This window comes from Oncorhynchus nerka, linkage group LG11 (genome assembly GCF_034236695.1).
Source record: "Oncorhynchus nerka isolate Pitt River linkage group LG11, Oner_Uvic_2.0, whole genome shotgun sequence".
In the NCBI taxonomy this organism is placed as follows: Eukaryota; Metazoa; Chordata; class Actinopteri; order Salmoniformes; family Salmonidae; genus Oncorhynchus; species Oncorhynchus nerka.
The window spans coordinates 19,361,127-19,376,370 of NC_088406.1; the positions used below are offsets into that span (position 1 = coordinate 19,361,127).

At 41.6% G+C, this 15,244-nt stretch overlaps 2 protein-coding genes across 2 annotated transcripts; both read right to left on the bottom strand.

The window, feature by feature from the left end:
* Positions 1 to 276: 276 nt before the first annotated feature.
* LOC115125082 (olfactory receptor 2AT4) lies at positions 277 to 1,981 on the bottom strand. The gene has a single exon (XM_029654578.2). It carries the CDS (start codon positions 1,949 to 1,951, stop codon positions 1,007 to 1,009), a length of 945 nt encoding a protein of 314 aa, XP_029510438.1. The 5' UTR covers positions 1,952 to 1,981; the 3' UTR covers positions 277 to 1,006.
* A 9,302-nt stretch (positions 1,982 to 11,283) lies between these two features.
* LOC115125084 (olfactory receptor 10D3-like) lies at positions 11,284 to 12,748 on the bottom strand. Its single transcript, XM_029654582.2, has 2 exons — positions 12,707 to 12,748; positions 11,284 to 12,333 (listed from the first exon to the last, which is right to left on the bottom strand). Exon 2 carries the CDS (start codon positions 12,327 to 12,329, stop codon positions 11,376 to 11,378), a length of 954 nt encoding a protein of 317 aa, XP_029510442.1. The 5' UTR covers positions 12,330 to 12,333; positions 12,707 to 12,748; the 3' UTR covers positions 11,284 to 11,375.
* Between the last annotated feature and the right edge of the window lie 2,496 nt (positions 12,749 to 15,244).

Here is a 15,244-nt window from a genome sequence, read left to right on the forward strand (position 1 = left end):
TCACAACCACTAAACCCTGTAACTGTTTTAGTCACCATTGGCCTCATGGTGAAATCCCTGAGCAATTTCCTTCCTCTCCGGCAACTGAGTTATGAAGGTTGCCTGTATCTTTGTAGTGACTGGGTGTATTGATAAACCATCCAAAGTGTAGTTAATAACTTCACCATGCTCAAATGGATATTTAACGTCAGCTTTTCTTTACCGATCTACCAACCACTTTCTGGTTGAATCTGTGTGTTGACAGAGGGACCTTACAGATCATTGTATGTGTGGGGTACAGAGATGAGGTAGTCATTCAAAAATCATGTTAAACACTATTATTGCACACAGAGTGAATCCATGTGATTTATTAAGTGACTCGTTAAGCACATGTTTACTCCTGAACCACCCCCCACAATAAAAAAATAATAATGGTTGTAACACGACAAAGTGTGGAAAACGTAAAGGGGTGTGTATACTTTCTAAAGGTACTGAATGTAAGTTTTCGATTTCAAGGTAGGGTTTGGTAATCAGTTCATATTGTTGTAGGAACTTCTGAAATTAATAAAAGAAACTGATTCAAAACAAATGTAATCATTGGCTATAACTGGCAATAATCTTGAGTAATGTGGTTGTCCTAAAGACAATATCAGAAACAACTATATTTGAAATAACTAAATACATAATAATCTTTGTCCAACAATAAACACTAAATGCTCTATCTGTGCCAATCTAACAAGGCGTTATCTACTGCTACACAGAGGCAGGGCCTTATATAGGCAGCCCTCCGCCCCTCTCTGATTCAGAGGGGTTGGGTTAAATGCTGAAGACACATTTCAATTGAAGGCATTCAGTTGTGCAACTGACTAGGTATCCCCCTTTTCCTTTCCCTTTATATGTCCATTTTGGATGTCAATTTAGGATATGGTACTCAGTTGGTATTCTTGTAGGGACAAGTATTTCTAAACATGATAACAGAACAAAAAAATAATTTGAAGCATTGGCTTACAGCAAAGACATTCTCCTTTTATGGAGCAGTTGACTTCTTGAATTTTTTCATCAAGGTCTGTTTCATATCTTTTGTCTTGAAACAGTATATCAGAGGATTGATCATAGGAGGGAGCAGGCTATACAACATGATAATAACAATATGTAAATCAGTGCTGAATCTAATGCCGACGTTACTGGCCAGATAAATAAAACACCTGGGGAGATAATACAGGGCAATGATGATCAGCTGACCACTGCAGGTAGAAAGGGTTTTGAGGCGGCCTTGGGGGCTCGCAATCTGAACAACTGCCACAATAATAGAGCAATATGAGAATATAATAAAGACGAGAGGTCCCAGTAATACCACCATTGCTGTAACAAAAGCAGGAAAACTATAAGGGGCTCTATCAGTGCATGCAAGCTTTGTTATAGAAATATGATCACAGAAGCACTGCAAGATTGTGTTTGAGTCACAGTAAGGAAGAGGATAGGCCCTAATTACCATCATCAATGGGCAGGCTTTTGCAACAATCCATGCAGTGGCATTGAGTATATGAATAGTGGAGTTTTTGATAATCATTGGGTATCTGAGTGGGAAACAGATTGCTACATATCTGTCTAAAGCCATTATCAATAGGAGAAAGCTAGTTACGGATCCAAAATAGTGAACTAAGTACATTTGCAAAAAACAACCAATGAAAGAAATTGCCCCTGCCTGAAACCAATACCTGGCAATAATCTTTGGTAAAGTGGTGGTGCTGAATAGCACGTCAGACACAACCAGATTCAAAATGATAATATACATGGGTTTATGGAGAATGTTAGGAGTTGCAAACAAGATAAGAACAGCAAAATTTCCTATTAAAGTGCAACAATAAACAATCAATAATACAGCAGAGGCAAGACCGTAGAACTCTGGCTGAAGTCCAGGGAACCCAACGATGACAAACTCTGTCACAAAGCTGTGATTCCTCACTGACATGATGATGGTCTAGTAGAGACAGCAACCTGTGAAAGTAATAGATTAGAATCATTATTGAATACTTTGTTTAAATCCAAATGAATATGTTATCTGTTTCATCGTGAAACCTAGAAGTTAAGTTTTGTCATCTCAATTTGATTTTACTTAGCTTAAGTTACTCTGCTGCCTTGCATTTTTAAAACACAGTATTTCAACTTAAGAAATCAAGTTGGGTTAACAATACTAGGTAAAAACTAAGTAAAACAATTGGTTGTATTATAACAAGTTCATACAACTTCATACATTTTCATACATTTCTCTTGTTGAGACTAAACGTTTTACATGGGGAAGTAGTAGGACATCAGTGCAGTATGTATCATATAGGTTAATGTACACATCTCACCTAACGTACCGGTATGTTTTAACATCACAGTATCTTATTGATATTACACATGATACCAAAGTATTGATCACATTATATGTCCCACTTCATATTCATTTCAAGATATAAAGACATTTAATGAATACAAATAAAAATCATGAATGACTGTTATTCAGCAATCGCACAGAGAACAATCTATTTTCGCCCCATAGTGGGGCATGTCAATGCAAAAGCTGCACCTCACAGTAAGCCTTTCAATGGAGTCTTGTATAATGGACTAAAGTTATCCAATGTTGTCATCTAAAGATTAGAGAACATATTCCATGACATTCAGATTCAAAATATATTCAGAAAACACATCAAGAAAGATGCATAACATGAGCGATTAAGGCATGCAATGTAACTCCTGATCTGCATAGAAGTAAATAAGGACTTATCAAATCTGATGTCTGACATGGACACTTGCAGTCTTCAATTTATAATAACTGTTGATACCCATGTGGCATAATTATACACCTGACCTTACTCCCTAAGTAAATGATCCTCACAGGGTTTATGAGTGTTTTCTCTTGTTCTTTGTTGTTTATTTATTTAAATCATGATGTAATGATGCAAAATGTCTACACAAAACCCAAAGTATTCAAAGACACACATTTTTATTTCATTAAACTTATCAACAAAAAAAGATAGGTAGTTGGCCCTCTTAATATGTTAATCTGGTTTGTAAATCTAGCTAGCTGCTATGGGAGACCATCAAGATGGCGATGACCTCTTTGCCTTTAATTTAACTTTGTCTGCTGAATGTCTCATAGCTTGTTGTCTAAAATAGTGGTTTTACCATAACTTTAGACTACATTTGACATATTACACTTTCCTTTGATGTTTTTGTCTTTTTACACTACAGAAAATAGACATGAGGTAGAATCTGAGCCCAGTTCTGTGTCTCACCCTGCTTCATGACGTGTGCTTTCATTTACTCCCCCCAAGGAATTAAAAGCAGGGGGCTAATAACTACTGGGAGTGTTAAATAAAATAAAATAAAAGTTTATTGGTCGCGTACACATTGGTATTGTCATGACGTTGGCCTCTTTGGGTATAGCAAGCCCCATCCCCCTCTCCCTGCCTCCCATTTTCCTCCTTCAACTAGGTTGCTGTGGTCAGAGAGACTTCATCAATTCCTGAGGATCTCATCATGGACACACAGTATAGAGATAGTAGATTTTCATAGAGGACAAAGGAAATCCTTTCACCTCACAGAACTTGAGGTATGAACAAATTTCATGTTCCAGAGAAAGTATAAAATATCGGTGAAGAATCCAGCTACGAACTGGTCTGTTTCTCACAACTTGGGGAAGGTCATGGGAGACGGTGTGGCCACATCACCACAACGCTGTTTATATAATAGCCCCAAATATGAGGTTTACATCTAATTGTTGTATAAGATGAATGAGTGAGTATGATACTGTTTACACAATTTTACAATGTGATTTTGGACTGTTTAATGAAGAAAAACTCAAAAAGGGAATTGGATTTGAACTAAATCAGAGGACCGGCCCTGAGCCCAGTTAGGGTCAGACATCCTGGGACAGCCCTTTTCTCCCATTCCGAATAAAACCCCCACTTGGGTTTTCGATCAGCAGACCGAGCTTACCTCAATTACGAAATGGCTAAAGGTTGCAGACCATGTTTTTCTCTATTAGGAGGACAAAGGTTGTAGACCATTGCTGAATCTTTTAACCATACCACGTGGTTAAACTCTTAGACTATCGATACCGACAGAATAAGAACAAGTCTTTGATATGAATTACTAGTCTGCAGCTAGGAATTCGGTATCATTGAACGCGAAGAACGACAACCGCCGAAACATCCATTCTATAATGAAACGAATGAATGTCACTCTGAACCAGCCACTATAACCACGACAGAGAGAGTGAGGGAGAGAGATGGACAATTCTACAAAATAAACAACCTTTTCACCAGCGATCAAGATGACACACCGAGCGTAAATATATACAAGTATATTGATTGCAATTGTTCCCGAATGAGTGAGCGTTCATGTGCAAAGGATTAGCATTTAAATTGTTATAATTATCACTCTGTAGTGACTTCTTAGTCGACCCCCACTTCCCCTTTTGTCTAATAAGCCGCCATGCCGGTTTAGCCCACTAGGGCACATTCTCCTATCATTTCATGTAACCACATTTACCTTGTTTGTTTGTTTATGCATTTCTGTGAATTACTTAGTTAGTAATAAATACATTATTTAAGACAATTGATGTATGGATGACTCATAGTGAAGATTGGGTTTGTGCAGATAACCAACAATTTACAACGTCTGGAATGAGACTAACGTGAGGTAAAGTAAATAATTCATTAATTCGAAGACTAATTGATCAGACAAAATATCTGAAAAGTATATTTTAGGAAATGATAACTTTGTAATCAGAATATTTTTCCTTGGTGCCCCGACTTCCTAGTAATTACGGTTACATGATTAATCAGTCACGTAATACTAATTACAGAGAATCTTTGATAAAAACTATCAGTCTTCAGTTAATGATAGTAAAGACACGACAGTATAAACACTAACAAAAATGCTATGTACAGCAGTAGAAAGATTAAAACGAGCTATGTTGAGAATAATTGATTTACATTCACAGTACAAAACCCATGACAAAATGGATAGATTTGTATTAAATTAGCTTCCAGACCAGATTCCGGAATATAAATATATATTTACGTGAACGGTGTGTATAGACAGTATGAACAGTATGTGAATAGAACATGTGTGTACAGCAGTAGTTATATAGGATTAGCCATGACTACAATACAGTATATTTTTGTTTAACCTGGCAAGTCAGTTAACCTGTTGATACTAGGGGGCAGTATTTTGATGTTTGGATGAAAAACATACTCAAATGAAACTGCCTATTTCTCAGGCCCAGAAACTAGAATATGCATATAATTGTCAGATTAGGATAGAAAACACTCTAAAATTTCCAAAACTGTCAATATATTGCAGGCGAAAACTGATATTGCAGGCGAAAACCTGAGGAAAATCCAAAGAGGAAGTGCCTTCTATTTTGAAAGGTCCCTGTTCCATTGCATGCCTTCCCTCCATTTAAAGGGATATTTATTCTGAAAAAGGAGCGAGAAAGATCATATCGCGTCAGTGGATGGCTGGGTGCCAGCAGAGGTTTGCATGCTCGAGCAGCTTGGAGCAGACATTTTCTCTCTCTCTCCTATTGAAAAAGCTACGGTCAAGTTGATATATTTATTTTAAAAACAACCTGAGGATTGATTATAAAAAACTTTTGACATGTTTCTACGAACTTTACGGATACTATTTGGAATTTTTGTCTTCCCCGTCGTGACCGCTCGAGCCTATGGATTTCTGAACATAACGCGCCAAACAAATGGAGGTATTTTGGATATAAAAATAATCTTTATGGCACAAAAGGAAAATGTATTGTGTAACTGGAAGTCTCGTGAGTGCAAACATCCAAAGATCATCAAAAGTAAGCGATTCATTTGATTTCTTTTCTGACTTTCGTGACCCAGGTGGGTCAGGAAGCCCCACCTGGGGCACTATGGTTTTGAAGGCTGAGCTGTAGTCTATGAACAGCATTCTTACATAGGTATTCCTCTTGTCCAGGTGGGATAGGGCAGTGTGCAGTGCAATGGCCATTGCGACGTCTGTGGATCTGTTGGGGCGGTATGAAAATTGTTGTGAGTCTAGGGTGTCGGGTAATGTGCAGGTGATATGATCCTTAACTAGCTTCTCAAAGCACTTCATGATGTCAGAAGTGAATTCTACCAGGCGATAGTAGTTTAGATCACTTAGTTTCGCTCTCTTTGGTACTAGAACAATGGTGGACGTCTTGAAGCAAGTGTGGACAACACACTGGGATAGGGGGAGATTGAGTATGTCCATAAACCCTCCAGCCAGACTTGGCCAGAGGTCAGAGGTCAAATCTAGTCTGTTTGTTTCCGTCCATGTTCCCTGTCAACTTGCCGTGGTTAAATACAGTGGTTTGCACATTTTATTTGCTGTGAATCTTGCCATCTATCCATGCGTAGGAGCAAGATGGTGGCGTGATCTGATTTGCCGAAAGCAGGGTGGGGAGGGCCTTATAGCTGTCCCAGAAGGGAGAGTAACAACGGTCAAGTTTGTTCTCTCCGTGTGTAGCACAGGAGATGTGTTGGTAGAATTTTGAGAGCATTATCCTCAGATTTTCTGCCGTATTAGGATATGCCATTTCCAGTTTGCACAAAGCCCAGTGTAGTTCCTTGTGAGCCGTCGCTGGTTCGGCTTGGGGGGAAAATACCAAAGAAAGTTTTCTCGGCAGCTAATGTGGTCGACATTTGATGGTGATGAAAAGTAATTAAGGCACATTATGACACTGCTGCAACATTAAAGAGTATTCTGGAATCCTTATAACAAGACACCTGTCACACCCTGACCTTGGAGATCCTTTTTATGTCTCTATTTTTGTTTGGTCAGGGCGTGAGTTGGGGTGGGCATTTCTATGTGTTGTGTTTCTATGATTTTCTATCTCTATGTTTTGGCCGGGTATGGTTCTCAATCAGGGACACCTGTCTATCTTTGTCTCTGATTGGGAACCATACCTAGGTGCCTTTTTTCCCACCTGTCATGGTGGGAAGTTGACTTTCTTTATGGCACTTTGCCTTTGAGCTTCACAGTTTGTTTTTGTATTGTTTATTGTTTTGTCTGCGTCATTTTGATCATTATATTTTTTATTGTCACCATGTTTTAAGGCTATTCAGTGTTTGCTTACATTTATATTGTTTACAAATATTTGAGTAAAACAAGCTTGTATTTTTTGTTGTGCTGGGGTATGACAGTTGAACCAAACTCATGACGCATCTCTAAGTTATATCCTTGAAGAAACAATGGCTATATATCAGGGCTATTCAAATCCGATCCTACGAGGTCTGGCGCTGCCACGCCCTGACCTTAGAGCTTTTTAAGTCTCTATTTTGGTTTGGTCAGGGTGTGATTTGGGTGGGCATTCTATGTTAATTTTTCTATGTTTTGTATTTCTTTGTTTTGGCAAGGTATGGTTCTCAATCAGAGACAGCTGTCTATCGTTGTCTCTGATTCGGAACCATACTTAGGTAGCCTTTTCCCACCTGTGTTTTGTGGGTAGTTATTTTCTGTTTTGTGTTTGCACCAGGCAGAACTGTTTCATTTTGTTCCACTTGTTATTTTGTTCTAGTGTTCAGTTTTAATAAATTATCATGAACACGTACACCGCTGTACTTTGGTCCACTCCTTCTTCATGCAACGAAAAACGTGACAGAACTACCCACCACCAAAGGACCAAGCAGCGTGGTAAGGAGGACTGGACATGGGAGGAGATCCTGGCCGGAAAAGATTGCCTGCCATGGGAGCAGGTCGAAGCAGCAAGGAAGGCTGAGGCAGCGGGTAAAAGGGCCAAGGATTACACTGGGACAAGGCTGGCACTAAAGACCGGGAGGCCATTCCCAATTTTTTGGGGGGGTGGCACATGGGGAGATTGAGGTTGGAGACCTGAGCCAACTCCCCGTGCTTACCGGAGGGAGCATCGTACTGGTCATGCACCATGTTATGCGGTGGAGCGCACGGTGTCTCCAGTGCGCGTGCACAGCCAGGTGCGTTACCTTCCAGCTCCCCGAATCGGCCGGGCTAGAGTGGGCATCCAGCCAGGTCGGCGGATGCCGGCTCAGCGCATCTGGTCGCCAGTACGCCTCTACGGCCCGGGATATCCTGCGCCAGCTCTGTGAACTGTGTCTCCGGTGCATCTGTACAGCCCAGTGCGTCCTGTGCCTGCGTCCCGCATCTGCAGGGTGAAAATCCAGCCAGGACGGGTTGTGCAGGCTCCTCGCTCGAGACCTCCAGTGCTCCTCCACGGCCCAGTGTATCCGGTGCCTCTGCCTAGGACGGGGCCTCCTGAATGTCTCTCCAGCCTCGTGAGTCCTGTGCCTGCGCTGAGAAGCCTCCAGTGATGACCCATGGCAGGGAGCCTCCAGTGATGATCCATGGCACGAAGCCTCCAGTGATGATCCATGGCAAGAGGCCTCCAGTGATGATCCAATGCAAGAAGCCTACAGTGGTGAGACATGGCACAAAGCCTCCAACTAGGGCCTCCAGTCCGGAGCCTCCAGCGACGTTCTCCAGTCCGGAGCCTCCAGCAGCGACAGTCTCCAGTCCGGAGCCTCCAGCAACGACTGTGACCAGTCCGTAGCATCCAGCAACGAGAGTGACCAGTTCGGAGCCTCCAGCAACGAGGGTCCCCAGTCCGGGACCCCCTACGAGGGTGCCCAGTCCGGGTCCCACTACGAGGGTGTCCAGTCCGGGTCCCACTACGAGGGTGCCCAGTCTGGGTCCCACTACGAGGGCGTCCAGTCCGGGTCCCAATACGAGGGTCCCCAGTCCGGGCCCGCAACGAAGGTGCCCAGTCCGGGGCCCACTACGAGGGTACCCAGTCCGGGGCCCGCAATGAAGGTGTCCAGTCCGGGGCCCACTACGAGGGTGCCCAGTCCGGGGCCCGCAATGACGGTGTCCAGTCCGGAGCCCACTACGAGCATCCCCAGTCCAGGGCCCACTACGAGCATCCCCAGTCCAGGGCCCGCAACGAGCATCCCCAGTCCAGGGCCCGCAACGAGGGTCCCCAGTCCGGAGTCAGCGGCGAAGGTCCTCGCACTAGAGGCGCCACCAAAGTGGGCCAAGCCAGAGGTGGAGCGGGGTCTATGTCCCGCACCAATGCCACCACCACGGATAGATGCCCACCCAGACCCTCCCCTATAGATTCAGGTTTTGCGGCCGGAGTCCGCACCTTTGGTGGGGGGGGTACTGTCACACCCTGACCTTAGAGATCCTTTTTATGTCTCAAAGGTCAGGGTGTGATTTGGGTGGCATTCTATGTTTATTTTCTATGTTTTGTATTTCTTTGTTTTGGCCGGGTATGGTTCTCATTCAGGGACAGCTGTGTGTCGTTGTCTCTGATTGGGAACCATAAATAGGTAGCCTTTTCCCACCTGTGTTTTGTGGGTAGTTATTTTCTGTTCAGTTTTAATAAATAATCATGAACACGTACACCGCTGCTCTTTGGTCCACTCCTTCTTCATGCAACGACGAGCGTGACAGACGCCTGATTCTTTTCTGTTCTACATGATCAAATTGTATTAGTCACATGTGCAGAATACAACAGGTGTAGACCTTACAGTGAAATGATTCATTTCGAGCCCCTAACCAACAATGCAGTTTCAAATAAATACAGATAAGAATAAGAGATAAAAGTAACAAGTAATTAAAGAGCAGCAGTAAAATAACAATAGAGAGACTGAATACAGGGGGGTACCGATGCAGAGTCAATGTGCGGGGACAACCGTTAGTTGGGGTAGTATGTAAATGTAGGAAGAGTTATTCAAGTGACTATGCATAGATGACAACAGAGAGTTGCAGTGGTGTAAAGAGGGGTGAGAGGGAGGGGGGAACTGCAAATAGTCTGGGTAGCCATTTGACTAGATGATTAGGAGTCTTATGGCTTGGGGTAGAAGCTGTTTAGAAGCCTCTTGCACCTAGACTTGGTGCTCTGGTACTGCCTTTCATGCGGTAGCAGAGAGAACAGTCTTTGACCAGGGTGGCTGGAGTTTTTGTCCATTTTTAGGGCCTTCCTCTGACACCGCCTGTAATAGAGGTCCTGTATGGCAGGAAGCTTGGCCCCAGTGATGTACTGGGCCGTTAGTATTACTGTCTGTAGTGCCTTGCGGTCAGAGGCCGAGCAGTTGCTATACCAGGCAGTGATGCAACCAGTCAGGATGCTCTCGATGGTGCAGCTGATAATTAATTTCCCAGGATTAAATCAGTCCTTGCTTAGAGGGGAAAATTACAAATAAACAATGGAACTTACTTCAAGGTCCAGATTTGAATTTGAGGTGTATATATCATTAATTTATGAATCCCAAAATGCACTTTCAAATGAATGCAATTCAATGCTGAATATCAATATATTAGATACAAATAGATGCTAAATTAATTTCTGTTTTGATACATTTTTATAAACAATATTAAATCATTAAGCATCTGTACAACATAATGTATTGTATGAAACTATTTGTAGTTACATAGCTAAATCATTAAGATACAGCAGAGACTCTCTTTCTGTGGACCAGTTCATCTTTTGAATCTTTTCATCAAGATCTGTTTTATATCTTTTGTCTTGAAACAGTATATCAGTAGATTGATCATAGGAGGGAGCAGGCTATACAACATGATAATAACAATATGTAAATCAGTGCTGAATCTAATGCCGGTATTTCTGGACAGATACATACAAATTCTAGGGAGAATATAGAGGGCAATGATGATCAGCTGGCCACTGCAGATAGAAAGGGTTTTGAGGCGGCCTTTGGTGCTAGCAATCTTAAGAACTGCAACAATAATGTAGTCAAGGGTCTAGATCAGATCATATTTATAAGATAATACTGCAATAATCTAATTGTGGTCCATTACTACATATGCTCTACGCTAACACTTGACATTTCAATAAAATTGCAATTAACAGTAGATAACATTTAATACGGTTCGAATGGGCTAAAATGTCAAAATCAAATCAATTTTGACTGACATTTAAAAGAGTTGTCAACAGACACCAAACTAATCTAAATCAGGCGTGTCAAATCATTCCTTGGAGGCCTCAGCGTCAACTGATTTTCTTTATTTCCTTACAATTTGTGTGCAATTAAGACCTAACCTGACCTCCCGTGATCAGTAAAAGACAGGAGTGAACACCTGTAGACACATTGTCTTCCATGGAATGAGTTTGACACCTGTGATCTAAATCAAGCAAACCTTGACACTCTTGGTGATTCACAGTTGAAACCTGACTAGTTAAATTGAGATACAAGCCACTGATGAGTTTTAACAAATTCAATCAAAACTCAACATTGATTCAACATGGTTACATTAATGATGAAATAACATGGGAACAATTTTGACTCAACCACTTTTTATTGGAACAAGCAAGAAACAAGAAATGGCTTTGGTAACCCTAACCATTACATATTTGGAGAAATGTTAGATCTCTTGAAAATATATTTCAGGCGCCCTCTAATCTCCTTGGTTTTGAGACAATACACAAGTGGGTTCACAAGAGAGGGGCCCAGAGTAGAGCCAATGACTAGGCCATTTCTGTGAGAGAGCGTGAGAACCAAACCAACCCTGGTGACCAATATTATCAACACCTTGGGGATAAAGAAGCAAGCCACCACTATCATGTGGGAGACACAGGTGTTAAATGTTTTCCTCCTGTCTTTGGATGAAGACATTTGTATCACTACAAAAACTATCTTCATGTATGAGACGATTATCAAGGCTAAAGTAACCCATAATACAGCAGTCCCCAAAGCAGAAATTGCATCGAAATAATGTGAAAGATTCACGCATGATGCTCTTATTAAGTTGGCATATTCACAAAAGCTGTATGGGAGTTTATTTGAGCCACAGAAGGACAGACTGTTCACCAAGCCAGTCAACAAACTGGCAAGCATGCAGCCTACTGCCCAATTGGCTAATATAAGTAAACATACATTTGTATTAGTTAAGATAGTCTGATATCGAAGAGGATATGAAATTGCAATAAGGCGATCATAAGCCATCAGAGCAATAGCGAAGGGTTCCATAGAACTTCCAAAATGAAATAAGAAGCACTGTATCATGCAGGGTGCATAGGAGATTCTTCTCTCCTCACCAAGGAGAACGTTAAGCATTGTAACACTAATGCCGCTGGTGTAGACTATGTCTACCATTGCCAGCGAGCAAATAAAAAAGTACATGGGGGTATGCAGAGGCTTGTTGAATGCTATGACACAAATGTTAGTGATGCTTCCGATCAGAATGAGAAAGAGGACCAACAAAATGGCTGCTCCCACCAGCTTTGGGTGTTGTACTTCATCAAATCCTGTGATGAGGAATTCTGTTACCGTATGTGTTGTTCTGTTGTTTGGCTCCATGTTCCTGTAAAATAATTTACCAAAATAAGAAGCAAAAGATTGTATATTGATCTACAGTGATTAGCAGAATATCTAATGGAGAGTGTGCCAGACAATTCTTCAATGTAGGCCAACATCACCAACTCCCAGCACTTGCTTGAATATAGCAGCCATGTACCACTATCAGTACAGAATAAGTCTGTGGTCACTGATACAGTTCAGTTTGTATTTACTGCTACATGATGGAATATCTGTGAAAAGAATTGCATAAAAACAGTCTGCATTGTCAAACTGGTGCATTGATTGTAACGTAAAACATATAATGTGAATCATCTAGAAAACATACTGTTGGTTACAAGGTCCAGTTATGTTAATGTATTGTTAAGTTCAATACTTACCAGGCCAGCCTTGTGCGCCAGGTTTCACACACAGCTGGTAGATGACACTCTGAACCGACTGGCATTGGATGTCTCTGAATTTATCCCCTTTCTGAACCACCTTCTCTCAGCCACTTGAGGAATCCCACGTCATGATTCTCATTAGACACACACACATACATACCTTTTTTCCCTGCACTATTGGTTAGAGCCTGTAAGTCAGCTTTTCACTGTAAGCTCTACGCCTGTTGTATTCGGCGCATGTGACAAATAAACTTTGATTTGATTAGACAGCTACATACCGATTTGTATCCAAAAACAGGTGTAGAATCTGCACACTTGAACAAGCTGATTAGCTCAAAGGTCCATAAGACACATAAAGACGGACATGTTTTGAGTTTTTATTTTTCAGTAATTGGTTGAATTGGGCCCTAAGTCCTTCATGAGTGAACTGTAATCATAGAGTGCCAAATCCCTCATGAGACCAAATCTCTGTCCTAAATCTTGCATTGATGACAATGGTGAATTCCATGCACAGATCTCAAGGTAGGACCTTTGCCTGTGAGGACATCCCTCCCCCCTGCTCTTTATTCAGTCACAACCAAAAATATCGGCACCCTTGATATAGATGAGCAAAAAAGAATGTCAAATAAATCATAGAAATACTGATCGATACTGTATGCACATTTTGTAAATACATTTTTTATACTAATACAATTGCTCAGAGAAAAATGTTTTCTTTCATAAGTAATACAAAAAAACTAAAAAAGATAGGTGTCAAAATTGTTATAAACATAGTCATACAAAATGTTATCAAATGTTATCTGCATTAACCTTGTTAATATTGTAACTATTGTTCTACAGTTCATCTCATTTTAAGTAACTATATTTTGACATTTCATGGCTTCCTGTTTCACTGGGTATAAAAATGAGGTAACACGCATCTAAAATCCATTTGTCATACATCACCATAGACAAAGGCAATGAATGTCACGAATCCCGCCGAAGATGGTGCTTCTTCCTGTTCGGGCGGTGCTCGGCGGTCGTCGTCGCCGGCCTACTAGCTGCCACCAATCCCCTTTTCTGTTTAATGTAGTTGTGTCTGATTAGTTGCACCTGTTTTGTGTTTAGGTTGTGTTTAGGTTGTGATTGTGGCCTATTTAAGCCCAGTAAACCCGTCGGCTTTTGTGCGGGCTTGTTTCTCTGTTCGTTTTGTGGATGTGATATTTTCTGTATTTCTGTGTCCTGTTTTTGGGCCGGTCATTGCATGCGCCTGGTGTTTTGGCGTGACCTACTTTTCTCCGTAATAAATACAGTTGTCCTTTACCCTCTGCTTTACCCTTTACCCTCTGCTCTCTGAGCCTGACTCCGCACCCACTACTCCTAGAAGTCATAACAATGAACTCACAAATGAAAATAAACAAATCGTTGTTGACTTTCATACATCAGGCAAAATCTATCAGTCTCTCGGCCCCAGATTTGATGCACCTGTACTGTCTCCGCCTTTTACACTGAACAAAAATATGCAACAATTTCAAAGTTTTTACTGAATTACAGTTCATATGTGTATGTGACAAATAAAATTGGATTTGATTTGATTTGATTTGATTTTATAAGGTATCCGTCAATTGAAATAAATGCATTAGGCCATAAGCTATGGATTTCACATGACTGGGAAGAAAGATATGCATCTGTTGGTCACAGATAGCTTAAAAAAACGTAGGGGCATGGATTGGAAAACCAGTCAGTATCTGGTGTGACCACCATTTGCCTCATGCAGCGTGACACATTGCATGGAGTTGATCAGGCTGTTGATTGAAGCCTGTGGAATGTTGTCCTACCCCTCTTCAATGGCTGTGTGAAGTTTCTAGGGACACTCTGTCGTGCACGTTGGTCCAGATCATCCCAAACATGCTGAATGAGTGACAACATGTGAGTATGGAGGCCATGGAAGAACTGGGACATTTTCAGCTTCTAGGAATAGTGTACAGATTCTTGCGACAATGGGCAGTGCATTATCAAACTAAAACATGAAGTGATGGCGGCAGATGAATGTCACAACAATGTGCCTCAGGATCTTGTCACGGTATCACTGTGCATTCAAATTGCCGTCAAAAAAATGCAGTTGTGTTTGTTGTCTGTAGCTCATGCCTGACCATACCATAACCCCACCGCCACCATGGGACACTCCGTTCACAACGTTGTGATTAGCAAACCGCTCACTGAGATTCATCCACGAAAAGCACACTTCTCCTAACCTGGCGAGGTTACACGTGGTCTGTGGTTGTGAGACGGGTTGGACATACTGACAAATTCTCTTAAAGACACTGGAGGCGGCTTATTATAAAGAATTTGACATTAAATTATCTGGCAACAGCTCTGGTGGACATTCCTGCAGTCAACATGCCAATTGCACACTCCCTCAAAATTTCAGACATCTGTGATGATTGAGTTGGAGACATGCATAGACACGTATTCAAGGATGAACAGGGAGTAGTGGCGGGGGCTCAACACGCACCCCTGTGGGGCCCCCGTTTTGAGGGTCAGCATGGCAGAGGT

What these genes read in the sequence shown, in the direction of transcription:
- LOC115125082 (XM_029654578.2), bottom strand. Translation starts at nt 1,951, where the DNA reads ATGTCAGTGAGGAATCACAGCTTTGTGACAGAGTTTGTCATCGTTGGG.
- LOC115125084 (XM_029654582.2), bottom strand. Translation starts at nt 12,329, where the DNA reads ATGGAGCCAAACAACAGAACAACACATACGGTAACAGAATTCCTCATC.